Raw genomic sequence first — 18,749 nt, forward strand, 5'->3', positions numbered from 1 at the left:
TTCAAATGCTCCACTCCATTGTATGCAACCCAGTGATCCTTTCAAGTAAACCATATTTGGCATATAGTATCATTGAACTATATACATAGAAACCAAAAAGTTGCATTTAATGACACTACCGTTCTCTGCCACATAGGAATGTTTTTGTGCTGTCTTTGGGAAATATTGCACACCACTCATCCATCTACAACCCAATATTGCATTTGAAACTTGGTTTCGTCACATAGTTTATAGCTGTTGCTTTTCTTTTTTTCTTTTTTTAAATCCTAGTGGGGTGGGGTTTTTTCAAGGTGATTTCCATCTGATCAAACTTGTTTGTTCTGTTTCTGTGGATACAGAGTGCATGTGGTGTGTGTAATATATGCTTCCCCAGTTGTGTAAACGTTGCTAAGTGGATTCTGTTAACTTTTTACATGGCATCATACCATGCAATGAAAACATCCAGCTTGGCATGATAAGAGCTTATCTGCACATTAGCATCATGATGTTATAACAATTCCTTTCTTTGCATACATATAGAAGCCAGAGAAAAGTTGGGGCCCCAGAAGTAGTCTTTGAAGTTGTGAAAGAAGAAAAATGTAACCATAAAGAAGTTCAATCTCCATCAAAGGTAATAACACTTGTGGAACTTTATACTCTTCGCGTTTCAGTACAAGGTATATCTGTCATGTGCTAGGTACTCATCCATATTTAACACTTGTACTTACAGGTCTTGCCAGCTGATGTTGAGGATATTGATAAAAACTCATTGGAAGACCCTTTTGCTAGCTCTGAATATGCTATGGATATCTTCACCTACATGCATGAGAGACAGGTGTGTTTTAAATTCTAAACTATGAGCAAAAAAAGTAGATAAGCATTGATTTTCATTTAATCGAGCAACTTATGATAAAGAAATTTTGCATTAAACTGCTCTGTCTTTCGCATCACATTTTAAAGCAAACACTCTGTTTTTGATTAACATGATTCTCAACCTTTATAATTCGTGACAGGGCTGGAGTTTTTGTTCATTTCTAAAATATATATATATATATATATATATATATATATATATATATATATATATATATATATATATATATATATATATATATATATATATATATATATATATATATATATATATATATATATATAGCGAGTTCAGGTGGTATTCCACTTGCTTTGGATATGACCTTACATCTTTTGGAGTGTTTATTTCCTTAAGCACTATCAAGCAAACATTTGGCTTAATATGTGCTTTGGATAATGTGTTATACATATTTTATTTACTGCTGTTTGCCATGTCTATATTATATATTTTTTTTATTATTTTGTCTTTTGTAGAAAAAATTTGTGCTTCCTAATTACATGGAATTGCAAAATGATATTAGCAAGGAGATGAGAGCTATCCTAGTGGATTGGATGGTGGAGGTGCAGGTTAGTATCCTGTAATAGTGTTCATTTTAGTATATGTCATTTCCAAAAGCTGTACAGAGTGGCACGGGAGTATAGTAGTATTGTGTTGAGTTACTTGACTTTGAATGTGTTTTCCAAAGTCATGGAATTGTGTGTATCACAAACTGATTCTTCTCCCCTTATCAGGAACATGTGCTGTTTGCTTGTTGGCTTCCTCAATAGCATGTTGACACTCCATATAACTGAGGTAGATTGATATCACCGCTGTCAGTCCTTCTCTGGTTACATTGTAACTCCCTTGTCCTGACATCAAAGGATATCCCTTCACCAGTAACAAGCATGCTTTCTGCTTCCTGCTTTCATGTAAATGAATAGGCATTCAGGTACAGTGTTTGATCTAAACAGTCTGTTCACCTGTGTCAGTCTATCAGTTTGAGCTCATCGGCCGGAGAGATAAAAGACACTGCAAGTTCTGTGTGTGCATTTAACTCTGATTTATTAGTCACAAGTTCATATCTATATAGCACAAAATCACTTAATTCAGAAAACTACGTCCCAAAAGGTTTTAACCACTCTTGCTTTCTTTACACAGATCTTGCTACATTCTCACATTTTCACAAAGGAATTCTCCCCAGGGGGGTTGGATTGTCTCCTGTCTGCCATATCCAAGGTCATGGGCAGTTTCTTGCAAACAATGAATAACTCCTACAAACTAGCTGTATCTAATACCACTTTCATACTGCTGCCCCGGCAATATCCCGGGTAGTTAACCCGGGATATTGCCGGGGCACAGGGCAGTAAAGATAACAAGATTCCCGGGTCGGGCGGGTTCATACTGCACTTGCCCGACCCGGGCTTTAGAAAAAAAAAAGTGTTAAAGATTTTAATTAATAAAAAATACATAAGAAATGTTTACTTAACTTATTTTCAGCCAGCGGTGTCTCCGGTGCGTTGCAGGCTGTCGAGGGACCTCTAGGTACTAAAAGGACGTCATTTCTAGTCCATTAGAAATTACGTCATTTTAGTACCCAGAGGTCCCCCTGACAGCCTGCAACGCACCGGAGACACCGCTGGCTGAAAATAAGTTAAGTAAACATTTCTTATGTATTTTTTATTAATTAAAATCTTTTTTTTTTTTTTTTTTTTTTTTTTTACAGTATGAATGGTGAGACCCGGGAATTACACGGGTTGCACCATTCATACTGCAGGCGAGCGGGGTCCAACACGGGAATTACCCCTCGCAAAATCCCGGGTCTAAGTCCCGGGATTTTAGACCCGGGATTTTGTGGTTGGACTATTCATACTGCACCAAGACCCGGGTTTTTCAGCGTGCCTCTGCAAAAACCCGGGTTTTTGGTGCAGTATGAATGGGGTATAAGCTGTCTTTGAGCTATAAGAGAATAAAATGGCTATAAGGCAACAAGATGGCGTCAGCTCAGCAAAATAACATTTCTCAATAGTAAGCTAAGTAAAGAGATCTTGCTGCTAAAAGGTGGTTTGACTTCCTTTTGATATAGGGTTAGGGCTAGTACTGTGATGGCAATGTTTGCTGTAAACCATTTATAATATGAGAGAGACAAACAGTTTACTAAACTGGGTTTGAAAAAGTGCAGATGTCGTCAATAGCAACCAATCAGATTCTAGTTATTTAGTACAGTCTACAAAATGACAGTTAGAATCTGGTTGGGTTGCTATAGGTAACAGCTCCACTTTTTCAAACTGCAGCTTGGTAAATATACCCCCAGGAGTGAGCAGGAATATAAAAATTGAGGATTTGCCTTTAAAAACTGTGTGCAGGTAAGCTTCAACCTAGATAAAATGTGATCATGTTGGGGACTGGCCAGAAGGGGAAGACTTTGGCATGAGTTGGTCAGCTTAACATAGCTTTCAGTATGTGAAACTAACATTCCCTGTTTTTAATAGTAATAATAAATAGAACGGCATTAAATTTTATAGTTGGTGAATGCAGAGTATTGTTGTTTTTTTTGTTTGTACAACATGTTTACGGAGAATTAATTTCAATAAGGGTGTGTAGATTTATCATGTGTGTATTTATATACACTCAATGGCCACTACATTAGATACATGTTTTTAGTAGTTGGTAGAACCCCCCCCCCCCCCCCCCCCCCCTTGGTCCCAGAACAGCCTGATTTTCTTTCTGCCTTCCATACTTTCTTCCATGAACATGGTTAGCAACAATACTTGAGTAGGCAGTAGCATTTAAATGAAACTTAATTTATATTAAGGGACCTAACTTGTGCCAAGAAAGCATTGGTCACAGCATTACCATCACCACCAGCCTTCACTGTTGACACAAGGCAGGATGGATTAATGTTTACTCCAAATTCTGACCCTAACATCTGTATGTCACAGCAGAGTTTGAAATATGGCAGACCAGGTGATGTTTTACAGTCTTCAATGAGCTGGTTTTGATGAGCCTGTGCCCACTGTACCCTCTGTCTTCTGTTCTTAGCTGACAGGAGTAAACATGTTGTGCTCTTATGCAGCTATAGCCCATCCACTTCAAGGTTTAATATGCTTTGAGATGCTCTTCTACCAGTGTTGTGACACATAGCTACTTACGGTCTCCCCCCTGTCACCTTGAACCAGTCTGGCCGGTCTCCTCTAACCAGGCCCATTAAGAAGGCGTTTTCGCCGTCAGAGCTGCAAGCCAGTGGATGTTTGTTTTGCACACAATTTTCTGTATGCTCTAGAGACATGTTAAACACCAGGAGATCAGCAGGTCTTCCATTATTCAAACCACCCTGTTCAGCTCCAACAATTCCACGGTCACATTTCTTTCTCACTCTGTTTGGTCTGAACAACAACTGAACCTCTTGACCATGTTTACTTTTATCATCGTCACCATTTCTTTATATAGTTCTAGCAAATTCCGTAGTGCTTTACAATTGTAAACAAAAATTGTCTATATTACTTAGTAATGTTTTATTACAGATAGGTTAGAGGGCCCTGCTTGCATGCTTACAAATCCATAGGACAATAGGGGTTTGATATATGTGGTTAATTGATGCATATTGGTTAAGCTAGATTGCAAAGGTGTTCAGTGTATGATTCAGTTACACAGCAATGCTGGTCAGCGGGTTGCCTTCTGTGAATTGTGTAAAGGGTTGTAACATCTTGCCTGTAGAGGTGGGGTTTTAGAGAATGCTTAAAGGTTTGAAAACTAGAGAAATGTCTTGTTGGCAAGGGTAAGTAATTTACAAAGTGCGTTCGGCCTGTAAAAGTCTGGGAGCAGGTACTGTGTGTGTGTGACAGACCCAGATATTGTGCAAAATGGATCGTTGGGGTAAGGATGCTATTGCAATAGTCCATTCAGGAGATGAGTGCATGAATTAACATTCTTGTAGCGTCTTGTGTGAGAGACACTTTATGGACAAAACTATTCGGATGCTTGACCAGTAGGGACTGTAATGACATTGTATTCAAATACATATACTTTAATATGGAGTTGGTCCCCCCTTTTTGTAACTATAACAGCTTCCACTCTGGGAGGCTTTCCACAAGATGTTAGAATGTTTGTGGGATTTTGTTCCTATTCTCTAGAGCAATTAATGAGGTCAGGCACTGATGTTGGACTAGAAGGCCTGGCTCGCAATCTCCGTTCCAACTCATCCCAAAGGTGTTCGATAGAGTTGAGGTCAGGGCTCTGTGCTGGCCAATCAAATACTGAACCCGTCAAACTACATCTTTGTAGTCCTTGTTTTGTGCACTGGGACACAGTCATGTTGGAATAGAAAAGGATTTTCCCCAAACTGTTAGAAACTAGTAAAAGAGAATAAGGCGTGCTTCTTTAAATTAATGAAATGTGTACAGGTGAATAAAATCATTTCACTGTAGCCAAGGACAATTGAGACCAAAGTGCATGTGCAAACAAAAGAACAATGTTGTCTGGCAGTCTAAAAGAAACAAAATATATAAAAATCACTGTCCGCATATATATAAAGAAAATGTGGTGCACAATATAGTTTATAGAAAATAGTTTGTTTTACTGGGAGTTGACCACTCTCTCCAGGTGCTGCATGCTTTATAAGATGGAAGTTCAGGGAAAGGTTTTAAATTGGACACCCTAAATATAAATTTGTTTATGGACTTAGGGACTTGCCTACTACAGGAGATGCCTTGACATTTGCAGGTGAGCTTAATCCCAATATAGCTATATTGTGTACATAATTCTCCTTTTATGTATATGCTGACACATAGTGATTTTTATACATGGTTTTTCTTTTCTCTTTCCTACCATTGAGGGACACAGCGAATCTTCATTTAAGAAATGTATTATCTGTAATATGTTCATGTACTTTGTAAAAGTGTTTGAGCCTTTGTTGTGATGAAAGTAATGATCATGTTATAAAACATGGTTACTGCTGTAATCCGCTCCATAATCAGCACATATTGTGGGGTCTTTCACAGTGCCCGCCACATGAAGTAGATGCTCTGTGCATTTTAACCGTGAAGATCGTTTATTTGCACAGTGGATGAAATATTTAACCAGGCTGCTAGTAGGTGGGACTAGGAGCTTAGGCACTTATCAATCTTGTTTGTCTCCCATACTCCTCCCCTACTATGCCCCTCCTCTCCTGCTCAGACCTCAGTTTACGTGCCTAGGAGATGGGTCACTTCGGTAAAGGCTCCTGCCTATACTTGTCTTAGTTTTTAAGTTTTTCACGTTTTTATTTTAAACCTTTTTCAGGTGTTGTCCTAAAGACCCAGAGGAGTGGATAAGACTGCAGCTCTGTTCACTCTGGGTCCCGGTGCAGGTAAGCAGCAGCCTGGTCTCTCTTACCTTGCACCTCTGCCGGCAGCCTACCCTAGAAACGAGCAAAGGGGCCACATTTTGTAAGTCTGCCAATGGCAGCAGTTATTTTGATCATATTATTAATAATAATATTATTATTATTATTTATTTGTTGGGCACCACAAGGTATCCGCAGCGCCGCACACAGTACTAACAGTAAACTATACAGGGTGAAACCATACAGAACAATGAACAAAAAGTACCAATACTTCAGAAACTCCGGCCAGTCATATGCAGTAAAGACGGAGCGGAAGAACAGGTATGGAGATAGGAGGGGAAGGGGCCCTGCTCATACGAGCTTACATCCTAAGGGAGGGTAAACAGACCAGGCACAAGAGGAGCCAGTTGAGGCAAGAGGCGAGAAGGGAGGAGATGGGGGTTAAGTAGATGGTTGGTAGGCTTTGAGGAAGAGGTGAGTTTTGAGTGCACGTTTGAAGGAGCACAGAGTAGGAGAGAGACGGATGGAATGAGGGAGGTCGTTCCAGAGAAGGGGGGCTGCACGGGAAAAGTCTTGAATTCTGGAGTGGGAAGAGATGATAAGAGTGGAGGAGAGGCGGCGGCCGTTGGCTGAGCGCAGGGAGCGTGCAGGGGTGTGAATGGAGAGGAGGTTAGAGATATAAGGGGCAGTAGAGTTGGAGAGAGCCTTGTAAGTGGTGGTGAGGAGTTTGAAAAGGATTCTGTAGGGGAAGGGGAGCCAGTGTAAGGCAAGGCTGAGAGGGGAGGCAGAGGAGGAGCGGCGTGAGAGGAAGATGATTCTTGCGGCCGCATTGAGTATAGAGCGGAGGGGGGAGAGACGGGAGTGGGGGAGGCCAGTGAGGAGGAGGTTACAATAATCGAGGCGGGAGATGATGAATGCATGGATGATAGTTTTGGCGGCATCCTGAGAGAGAAAAGGACGGATGCGGGCGATGTTGCGTAGTTGGAAGCGACAGGCTTGGGCAAGGGAATGAATGTGGGGGGCAAAAGAGAGAGGAGTCGAGGGTGACACACAGGCAGCGAAGTTGGGTGACAGAGGAGATGGTGGTGTTATTGACGACAATAGAGAGGTCATAGTGGGATGGGAGTCTGGGCGGAGGAAAGACAATTAGTTCAGTTTTAGAGCATATATATATATATATATATATATATATAGTTATATATTTATCGGATATATATTCGGCCACGGCCAGATTACTATGCGGGCGGCAGTGAAGCTGTAATATTCTCTTCCTGACATGCCGGCAGGTTCCCCCCATAGAATATGAAGAAAATTGCAATGGATCCTCAAACTACCAAAAAAAAAAGCTGATATTGCAATGTGGATAATTGAAATCAATATATATTTATTAAAACCAATGTATATATTTAAAATGTGATACCATTACTTAATATACGATATAAACACAATACCGATAAACAGCCATCAGTAAATGGAGAAACCACAGATGTTACAGGTGCATCTATATTAAATAGTTGAAAAATCAAGCTTTTATTATATCCTGGTGTTGTATCTTGATGAAGCAGACAGGAGCTAATTACGGAGGTTTGACAATCCACGGAAAGGCACATCTTGGGTGATACAGATCTGATTCCAGGAGTCTGGTAAGAAAGTGCTTTCAATTATTTTATCCGTGGATTGTCAAACCTCCGTAATTAGCTCCTGTATGCTCCATCAAGATACAATACCACATGATACTGTGAGTACAGAACTGTTAAATGCTCTTTTTCTGAGACCCTCTTTGGAAAGAACTATCAACACGAGACACTTTATTGTACCATCGTTTTTGTGGAGGATAGAATACAAGCTTGATTTTTCAACTATTTTTAATATAGTTGCACCTATAACATCTGTGGTTTCTCTATTTACTGATGGCTGTTTATCAGTATTGTTTATCATATATGAGGTAGTGGTATCACATCTTAAATATCAATATATATTTATTAAAACCAATGTATATTTCAATTATCCACATTGCAATATCGTTTTTTTTTTTTTGTTTTTTTTTGGTGGTTTGAGGATCCATTGCAATTTTCTTCATATTCTGTTTTGTGACTACAGGGACGCAGACCCCCATGCATTGGTCCTCACGTCCACTACCATAATTTTTGGCAAAATATTTCCCCCCACATCCCTAGACACGAGCAGCGGGGGGGACGGAGATAACAATCGCTCTCATTAGGAGGCAATACGGTTGTGAAGAGTGCATGCAGTCTGGTCAGTTAATAAATGAGTGTGGACTATTAGGGCTGACACTCGCATGTTAATGAGTTGATTACTGATACATGAAGGTAGCCATAATAGGGGAGGATCTGGAGTGGTCACTTCCTTTCCCTCCATATCAGCTTCCTGGCGCGGACGGTGACCGTCTTTGGAAATGGGACATGGAGACACATTGGGCCAGAGTCATTAAGGAGAGCAAGGTATGGAAAAGGAGTAACTTTGCACCTGGGCAAAACTATGGTACATTCGAGGGGAAGATAAATTTAAAATGTGGGGACAGATTTATAGTTGTAGTAGGACATGTCCTAGATCAGTGTTGGCTAACCTTGTGAAACTACAAGTCCCAGCATACCCTTCCAGCAATAAGCTGCAATATATTGACAAAGCATGCTGGGACTTGTAGTTTCACAAACACCTGGAGTCACAGGTTAGCCAACACTTTCCTAGATCAACTTTAAAGTTCAGTGTAAAATAAAAGCTATCAAGTATTTGTGTGGTAGATGAAAAAACAGCCAGTATTTAAATTATGTGAAAAATAATAAACTCATTTGCACCCCTTGCATTGTAACATGGTTTGTTCCAGGAGAACATTTACTCAGTTTTTTTACTTACTTTCCTTAATGACTCGGGGCCCCTGCTCTGCCTCTCCTCAGCTGCTATCCTTGTATTGTTTTACAATAGTTCTCTATTTACAACGATTGTTTACTCTGTTCTAAGATTCACAGGACTACAGTTATTTTATTTCAGAGTCTGGGGATTGGTGGCTAATGTTAGGGTTACTTAGTATATTGACTTGGTAAACTCCCACGATACTGCAAGTGTGTATATGTGTGTGTATATGTATGTATATATGTGTATGTGTGTATGTGTGTGTATATATATATATATATATATATATATATATATATATATATATATATATATATATATATATATATATATATATATATATATATATATATATATTTTTTTTTTTATTTTTTTTTTCTCTCAAAAAAGTGTATTTTTCTATTCTGATTGTTATTTTTTTGTACAATTCAGAATATGTCCAGAAATAGGGTATACTCGGCTACATCTGTGCTGTTGTGTACATCTGGCAAATGTAATTCTAAATTATCTTTTGGACAGTTTTCCTACTATGCATTATGTCTGTTTAGAGTAAGGACCACCCTATAGCAAAAGTGCCGTGGAGTGGCAGGTGGCTTAACATACATTTGCAAATGTGTGCAACTGAGACTTTTTGCATTTTTATGTACAAGTAGAAATGGCAGCTCCTTTGCTGGCTATAGTAGAGTGCTGGGGGACTTTTCTGTGTACGTCCCCATGGTAGCAAAGTCCCCCAGATAAGATGGAAAAAATAGGATTTTTAAACTTGCGATAAATCCCTGATTCCATCTGGGAAATACTGCGTTCCCGCTCTTCTGCTGTTTGCTTCTTGGTGGTTCGACTCCCTTTCCTTGAGCGCTTTACAGGGGGTTGCAAGAGGGAGTTTTCTGTCAGCAGCCACAAATTAACTATATAAGTGCCAACTTCACACTCTCCAACTACAACCCCATGGTAGCAATATCCCCCAGATGGAATCCGGGAAAGGGATTTATCATAAGTATATAAAAAAAAAAATCTTACTAATATGTTTTCATCCAAAAAGTGACTTTCTCTCACATCCTTGGGACACCGGGGTATAGAGTAGGGGCAGGCGAACTGGCACTTTAACTTTCAGTTAAACTAAGCCCTAGCTCCTCCCCCCTCTATACCTCACCTCCTGCAAAGGCTTAGTCTAGTTTAAGTGCCCGGCGAACGGGCTGTGCACTGGGCTGCTTAGCAGCCAATTTTGGTTTCTTTTCAGTTTTTATTTATTTTTTTACGTTGTCGGAGATTTCTCTCCGTGGGTCTGACAGCCGGCGGCTCCCTAAACCGCGTAGCTGGCTGTTGGTCAGAGGTCCCACTGCCGGCTGTTATGGGAGCGCCAGGATAGGCACGCTTCCCCTTCCTCCCTGCGTGCACTGGCTTTACAACTCTCCCGTGGCTGCTGCTGACGGGGAGGGTTGATTTATAGCGGGGGGATGCCTCGGGTGTAGCGCACAGCATTGACGGCTATGCGCTGTCTGTAAAGGGGGGAAGGTGGAGGTGCCTCCTTCTGCTTGCTCCCTCTTCCGAACTTGAAGCCGGGCACAGTCGCTGCAGGCTGTGTCCGTCCTCCATGTGCGGATAGCACGCTTCCTGCACACACTGCGTCTGGAGGGTTGGCAGCAGGTAAGTAAAACCCTCTCTCAGTGGTTTCCTGAGCTGGCTGCTTTTTACTAAGAGCAGTCATTTTTCAAAGAAAAGTTTTTATTATAGCTCAGAGAACGGGGTCAGGCTAGGGTTACTAACCCTGCTAGGCTCTGGATTGGTTGAGGAGGTTGTCGTATTGGACGATAGCCAATCCAGTGCTGGGCCCTGGGGGGAGTGGTTTTCTCTTATGCACTTCCTCCGTGGTGGTCTTTCACTCCTCGTGTGCAAAAACCAGAATAGGCAGTCAGTTTAAAAGCTCCAGCTTCTCCCCTTTTCTATCCTGTGTCCTTTTAAGGTAAAGGGTTGGGGGTGGTTGTTTGAAAAAGGTTTGTCTTTTACAATTGGGAGCTTTTGGCTGTATCGCAGGCTCACTTTCTTTGTAGTTTGTGTGCTGCTTGTTATCTGTATTGGGTGTATTACACTGTGCTGTTTTTGTCCCATCTGTTAACATGTCAGAGAGGGAGAAATCCATGCGTGGCAAGGCTGGTGTTACTTCTATGCTAGGTTTCACCTGTGCTGTCTGTCACGCTAAATTACCGTCTGGGCAGTCAGGTGTGCAGGCTCTGTGCGTAACCTGTCGGCCCACGGAGAGCACACCGGGTGAAACAGCAGCTGTTTGTTCACACACGGAGGAACCTGCCTGGGCTCGGTCTCTCTTTAATACAATGGCAGAGCTTGCTCAGATGGTACGGTCTCATGCTGCTCCATCTTCAGATTCAGCTTCCTTTGTTGTGAATGACATGAGTTCTAGTTCGCAAAGCTCTGGTGGAGCGTGTAGAACCAGCCTGGGTACAGGGGCTTGCATCTTCTGTACAAGGTTTGGTGGCGATTTCTGCCTCTTTGGAGAGGATGATGAGATCGTCCGCACCGTCTTCCTCACGCAAGCGTAAGGGGATGGTGGCACCTCTTCAGGGGAATGAGTCAGATTCTGATTGTGGTTTCCAAGAAGAGGGTGAGTTACCGTTGGATTCTGACAGAGATGCTCCTTCCATGGTGGAGGAGGTTCATACTGATCGTCAGAGTGTGGAGGAGATAATTCAGGCTGTGCGTCAGGTACTTTATATTCCTGAGGAAGAAGTGTCTGAGGCTGCAGAATCTTCCCTTTTTTGTAAGACACAAGAAAAAGTTTTTTTTCCTTCCCGGCCTCTTCCCAATTGGAAGATTTGTTGTCACAACCTTGGGCTTTCCCAAACTGCAGTCGTGTTATTCCTTTCCCCCCTGAAGTTCTCACTAAATGGGAGACTCTTCTTCGGGTGGATGCGGCTGTGCAAGGTTAGCCAAGGTAACTACTATTTCTCTTCCTAACCAGGCCGCTCTTAGGGATGGTACAGACCGGAAGGTCGAGACCCTGCTTAAGTCCATTTTTGTGGCAGCAGGTGCTTCTTTGAGGCCTGCGTTGGCATCAGCGTGGGTTAACAAAGCTGTTGAACGCTGGTTAGAACAGCTGTCTGAAGGTTTGTTGGCAGGCAGGCTGTCCTCTGAACTTCTTCCATTAGTGGAGCAGATTCAGAGAGCAACAGATTGTTTAGGAGAGGCTGCTATGGATGTGGGACTGATTGGGGCACATATTTCTGCCTCTGCTGTTTCAGCTCGTCGTACTCTCTGGCTTAAGTCCTGGGAGGCTGATGTGGAGTCTAAAAAGGATTCTTGAGTCGATTCCTTTTTCAGGAGGTGTTTTGTTTGGACCGCAGCTTGACTCCATTATCAGTCAAGCAACAGGGGGTAGGTAAGAGCACTTTCCTCCCTGTCAATGCTCCCAAGCAGAAGATGTCCAGATTTCGGGCCTTTCATTCCACAGGAAGATTTCAGGGGCAATATTCCTCTGGCCAATCTTCTAGAGGTCAGTCATCCGCCCCTAAAGGTGGTTTGCAGCGGGGGCATCAGGCCTGGTCTGCTCGACGTCCAGCAACGAAGCCTGCAGACAAGCAGTCTGCATGACGGGCATTTTGCTCCTCCGCTGCCGCCGGTGGTAGGAGCCCGTCTTCTGCTGTAAAGGGATAGGTGGTGTCAGTCCACTACCGATGTCTGGATTCGGAGGGTGGTGAACCAGGGTTAGAAGATCGATCTGCTTGGTCTTCCTCCCAGACGGTTCTTTTTCACAGGGCTTCTGTCTTGTCCAAGAAGACGATTGGCTTTAACAGAAGCGATTCAATCCCTACTTTCGTCCGGGGTGATTATTCCGGTTCCTCATTCTCAAAAAGATTTGGGGTTTAATTCCAACCTTTTTCTTGTAACAAAACCAGACGGCTGCTTCAGAACCAATTCTCAATCTAAAAGATTTGAACACACAGGTCAGAGTGCCCAGCTTCAAGATGGAGCGTATACGCTCGGTCATTCTCTGCATGGAACAGGGAGAGTTTATGGTGGCTCTAGACATCAAGGATGCATATCTCCATGTGCCTATTTTTGAAGGGTCATCAGTCCCTTTTGAGGTTTGCAGTCCGATCAGTGCACTTCCAATTTCAGGCTCTTCCGTTCGGTCTTCCACAGCCCCACGTATCTTCACCAAGATCATGGCAGTTATGGCTGATCTGCTAAGGGCCAAGTGAATTACAATCGTCCCTTACCTGGGCGAACTTCTATTAAAGGCAGATTCTATCCGAGAGGCTTCTGTTGCATATTCAAGTAGTAATCCAGACTAGTCTCACGGTTATCAACTTCAAGAACTCCAAGTTGATCCCATCCCAGCGGATGGTGTTTCTGGGGTCTCTTATTCGACACCCGACTGCGACGGGTGTTCTTTCCTCTTTCGCTCTTTTGGTGGTTACACAAACGGAACCTCACCAGGGGACGCGAATTCTCAATTTGGAATTGGACTCTACAGTACCGAATTAAGAGATAGGATGATAAAAAATAAAAAATCTCTGATTTAAGTAAAATGCTTGTGTTTCTGTTAAAAGCTAATTGCTGGGAGCAATATATTACAGATGTCTAGCCTGGGATGAGTACAGGAGACAGCGTATTGATGATTTATGAAGGGTAGGATTGAGTACATAGGTGATGGTGTGGTTTGTAGAAACTCCCACTTTTTCAGTATTTTTATTTATTGTTTTTTTTTTTTTTGGGCGAAAACGATACAAGGCACCAGAGCCGTAACGACGGCGGTGCGACCGCCCAGGGCGCAATGCCTAGTGGGGGCGCAACACCCGCCTGCCCTTTCCATACCATCAGTGAAAAACAATCTAATTCTGCGGTGGCACTTTGCCAATTTAAGACAGCCAGCGGAGTAGGGCGCCTGCTTCCTGCTCTTGCAGCGTTCTGGAACACAGGCGAGGAGGAGCCAGCACAGAAGGAAGATGACAAGAACAGAAGCCCAGGTAAGTAAACTAGTACGCTGTCCGAACCGGAAGTTATATGGAGTTCACTGCATTGCTGAAGTGCAGAATATACATTGGAGTATTGAAAATTTGCACTATTTTGGGTAATTGTAAAATAATTTATTATTACTTAGGGAAATGTGTGCATGGATGCAATGTTCTAAATTCTGCAGCACAAAATCCAAATTATCCTAAACTACAATATGGTTAATTTGAAAAAATAAAAATACATAACGAGCCACTTCAATTTTCTCTATTAACTTCCACCCTCCTATCCATCACCTCTGCACTTCCACCCACCTCCCCTAATCCTCCTCCCCTCATCCTCCCATTATGTACCTCTCAGTCCATACCTCTCCTATCAGTATTCTTCTTTCACATTATTTATATAGTTGTTCCCTATCTTTCATTAATTTACTATTCCATTACTTACTTTCCTCTTGTGTTGATCATCGCTATTTATATTAGTATTAATAATATTAACATCATGCATCGGTGTCCCTACCACTGGCCCTTGAAGTCTCATGTTACACCACTCCGGTCACCCAGACATAGAACGTCAAAGCCAAGTCCACTCAGTGCTCCCTGACAATGAAGAGGTGAGTATACCTTTTTTCTAGTTAAACTAAGTTTGTAGTACACAATATAATTCACACAAAAAAAGCAGTGGAACGCATGTGCGTTCTGGGGTAAATGCATGGTCCTCTAAGGAAACCACAAACCGCAAGTGTAAATACTAGTTAACCACTGTGTTTGACATGTGGTGCCACTGGTAATAAATAAATAAATAAAAAAAAAATATATATATATATATATATATATATATATATATATATATATATATATATATATATATATATATATATATATATATACACATGCATGCATTTGGCTTTTCGTGCATTTGCAAATATGTGTAACAGAATTTTTTCAATAAAGTGCCAACCACACCCCCACATAAGTTGGCCACACCCACTCGGCAAATGTCACGCCCACTTAGATGGGGGGCGTCGGTGCCCTGTCTCGCCCAGGGCACTAAAATGTCTAGTTACGGCACTGCAAGTCACTACATTTAACAATGTGTGCTTTGTCAACTGACTAAGAAGGCCAAAAATCTTACTTTTCACAAAATGTATTTTTTTTTTATTTTATTTTTTTAGCAAGAGCTCATGTGCATGTGGTTTGTTTTTTGTATTAAAAGGCTGTGTTCCTTTTTTTTGTTTTTAATAAAATACAATCCATTATGGTTTAAGAGACTGGTCCAGATTCCCTGCCTTTCTATTAAGTAGACAGACTTATTGGCGTTTAATTCATTGAGTCTGGAGCAGTCCACTCAGTCTGTGTAGTTAATTTCTTCCTCCCTATGGATTGTGTTGGGTCAAGAAAGAAAGGAAATACCAGGTAAGTATATAGTTCTTTGCACTACAGAAAATATAAGAGGCAAATTAAAAAGAAAAAAAGCTCCCCCGACCCCATTATAACATAATCCTGAGCAGTACATCCAGTTACTGAGGCCCCCCCACCTCTCCCTCTTTCTCGATCTCCCCTTTCCAAAAATCTTAAGACTTGAGACATAACCTATATCCTGCTTGGCACATTCATTGTTAAACTGTAAAGCTGACCATTCAAATAAAACTTTCCTATTATGTGGGTGTGGTATCTACCTTGCAAAACCTCTAGATATATTGTGGGATATTTGTCATGCCCCTTGCATATGTTTTGTAATAGGCTGTTACTGTATTAGGAAGCGTGTGTTTTTTGACTTGTCTCACCATGCACTTTTGTCTGCAGGAGAACTTTGAGCTGAATCATGAGACTTTATATCTGGCAATAAAATTGATGGACCATTATCTAGCAGTCTCAATTGTTATGAAGGAGAAATTGCAACTCATTGGGTCTACTGCTGTTCTGATTGCTTCTAAATTTGAGGTAAAGTATTGTTGAAGTGTCATATTATACAGTTTATCATGTGCTGTTATGGAGTGGTTTGGGCCGGTACTCAATTTAGTTAATCTTATAAAGCAGGTCTGGAGAAATCTACAAAAAACTAGGAGACTGCAGTGTAAAAGCTGTATACACTAAATTAGTGGTCGGAGGGGGTGGTCATTTGCATTAGCAGGTATGACTTTGCCAAATACTTACACTACACATTGTCTTGATTAAAATGTAAAGCACTTTATTTAATATAGGTTATGCAGTCTAGATGCCAAGCATAGTATACCAGCCTTGTGCCATCGGCACACTATTGAACAGTCCAGAGCACACACTTGTTCAGCCTGAGGCTGTCTGCAAACATTGTAATGGTCTGGTGCCTCCTTCCAAACCTCACTGATCTAGTAGACTGAGCCTCAACTATTTTATATAATTTTGTGTCTCCATTATATTGACTGGTATAAATGCTGGTTCTGCAGACAATCCTCAAACAGACCAGTTATGGGATCAACCAGGTTTGAGCAAATGTGTAAATATGGCTCTTTTCCCAGTAATGGACAGCTTTCTAGAACGCACTGCAAGCAATCTGTAAATACCCTTAGCCAATGTGATCTAACATGTATGGAACATGTTCCGATTTCCTGGAAGCATTTCCTATTTGCTATGTTGACCTTGCAGCCAGGATTTGTCCATCCATGTCCTAGAATTAATCCTTCACTTTATGATTATTTTAATACCATTTTAGGAATATATGTCACAAGATGATTCGCCAATAGAAAAATAGGAAACCTTTATACATATGTCACTGTGTAAATGTGTTCCTGCTACCTTCTGATGTCTTTACTTTATGATTTGCATAGGAGCGTTGCCCACCTTGCTTGGATGACTTTCTATATATCTGTGATGATGCATACAAGAGAGAGGAGCTGGTTGCCATGGAGATGGACATCCTGCAAAAGCTGAACTTTGACATCAACATCCCTGTACCATATCGCTTCCTTCGTCGTTTTGCAAAGGTTCTTATCTGATTTTCTAACTTTTTACAGAACTTGTTCCTGGTCTCTAGTAGGTTTTTGTTTTTGTGTGTTCTGGACAGACAACTGTATCCTCCAACTCAAGACGACTGGAAGGTGTGTATTCCAGGAGCCTCTAAATTTGAATAAGTTAAACGATCTTTATTTCATTTCATTTGGGGTCACTACTGTGCTGCAGGTAAGGAACTACTACTCTAATGAATTATCTGGCCTGTTCCTCCCCCTGTAACTCATTGATTTTTTATTAGTGTCTAAAGAGAGGCACTTAATATTTTTTTTAATTCAGTAGTAAGCACTAGTGGTAGTTAGCAACACTATATGAGAGTGGGGCAGGCACAGTCGGTCCTGCTTTACTGCAGCTCAACTTTTTAACGGGACTGGCTCCCAGGTCACATGGTCGGCTGCACTGAACAGGGACCCAAGATCTACAGCAATGCAGCATCGGACTGCATCCAGGAGCCTTTACAAGCATAAGCCCCAATCTATTCCAGCACAGCTGAGACGGGGCTGTGATCTCTTCCCCCCCCACCCCCCCCCCCCAAATCTCTGACAACATGGTGCCTCTGCAGAAGATCAGCTTCTTTCTTCTGCGGTATCTGCCTGTTCATCTGCATCTGGTGAAAGTGTTTTTTGTTTGTTTTTTTATTGCAATTTTGCCTGTGTGGTATTGTGAATGTGCTCTCATCCAGCCATTTCCTACTATCTCTGTACGGTCTCTGCTTTTTGACATTGAGTACTGACTTATTTGGCTTAAGCATTAAGTACTGAAGTTGGATAGCTATTCTATTTGTCACCGTACTCTGGAGATGGATGCAGAAATATTTTTGCTTAAATTGTTCTGGTTGAGTACTGGCTTGCCACTTTTGTGCTTTGTACTGATATAGCCTGTTAGATCACTCTGTGTGTCCTAGATTGTGTTCTATGGTATCTTCTCCCTTTTCTTTTTTTTTCTGTGGTTTTTCTTTCCTCTTGTCAGAAAACCGCACTACTTCCAGATCCAAGACTCCTGGGCCTTGGATCAGTTCTGTACTTCACCTGTTCCAAATGTCATGCAAAGTTACCCAGTTTGGAAACCAGTGCCTGATGCATGACTTGTAATTAAGGTCCTTAGATCTCTGGAGGTGGAGGGGGGGCCAACAAAGAAGGCAGAGCCAGTCAGGGCCAAAGTACTTGCACATTCAATCGCAGAGCTGAGAGGATGCAGCGCACCCTGTGAAGGTAAGTGAGTGTATTCGTCCTCCTCTTTGCTTAGGGACTTATTGTCGATACCTCTTCCCTGGAAGCGGTGTCTCAACGAGCCTCAGACCCCATGTAGCAGTCCAGAACATCTCTGATCCGTATCCTTCAGAGGTCCATTCAGAGACTGATTAAAGTGTCTTCCTCCCTGAAGAGGCTGTTAAAAGCCTTTTGTAAGCATCAGACTCCAGGTCCATATTTTAGTAGATTCCGAATAGGAGTGCACCTCCCAGGAAGGTGATATCCAAGGGGGAGACGCAGACTATGAGAAACCTGAGTATTGCATAATGAATCCTCCAGTAGACAGGGATGAGGATTTGGTTTTAGCGATCAGACAAATTCTTAATATTCAGGATATAGTACTGGTGGTTCACGACATTTCCTAATTCAAAACAAAAAAGAACAAGCCATTTCTTTTTCTTCCTCCCCACAGTTATATGAACTCTTGGATGAAGCTTACCAAATCAGGATACTACTCTTTGGTTTGGCTACAGCACCAGTAGTATATACCAAAATTATAGCGGTCATGGAAGCCCTCTTAA

The 18,749-nt window shown here is 41.7% G+C and overlaps 1 protein-coding gene across 2 annotated transcripts in view; it reads left to right on the forward strand.

Annotated features, from left to right (window-relative positions):
- CCNB3 (cyclin B3) overlaps nucleotides 1-18,749 on the forward strand; it is a 47,550-nt gene that overhangs the window by 16,254 nt on the left and 12,547 nt on the right. For both annotated transcript variants that reach the window (XM_075184659.1, XM_075184660.1), the window contains exons 5-9: nucleotides 520-610; nucleotides 710-814; nucleotides 1,327-1,419; nucleotides 15,797-15,934; nucleotides 16,798-16,953. In XM_075184659.1, the coding sequence (XP_075040760.1) occupies nucleotides 520-610; nucleotides 710-814; nucleotides 1,327-1,419; nucleotides 15,797-15,934; nucleotides 16,798-16,953 (583 nt within the window). The remainder of the gene's footprint in view (nucleotides 1-519; nucleotides 611-709; nucleotides 815-1,326; nucleotides 1,420-15,796; nucleotides 15,935-16,797; nucleotides 16,954-18,749) is intronic.

This window comes from Mixophyes fleayi, chromosome 9 (assembly GCF_038048845.1).
Source record: "Mixophyes fleayi isolate aMixFle1 chromosome 9, aMixFle1.hap1, whole genome shotgun sequence".
NCBI lineage: Eukaryota > Metazoa > Chordata > Amphibia > Anura > Limnodynastidae > Mixophyes > Mixophyes fleayi.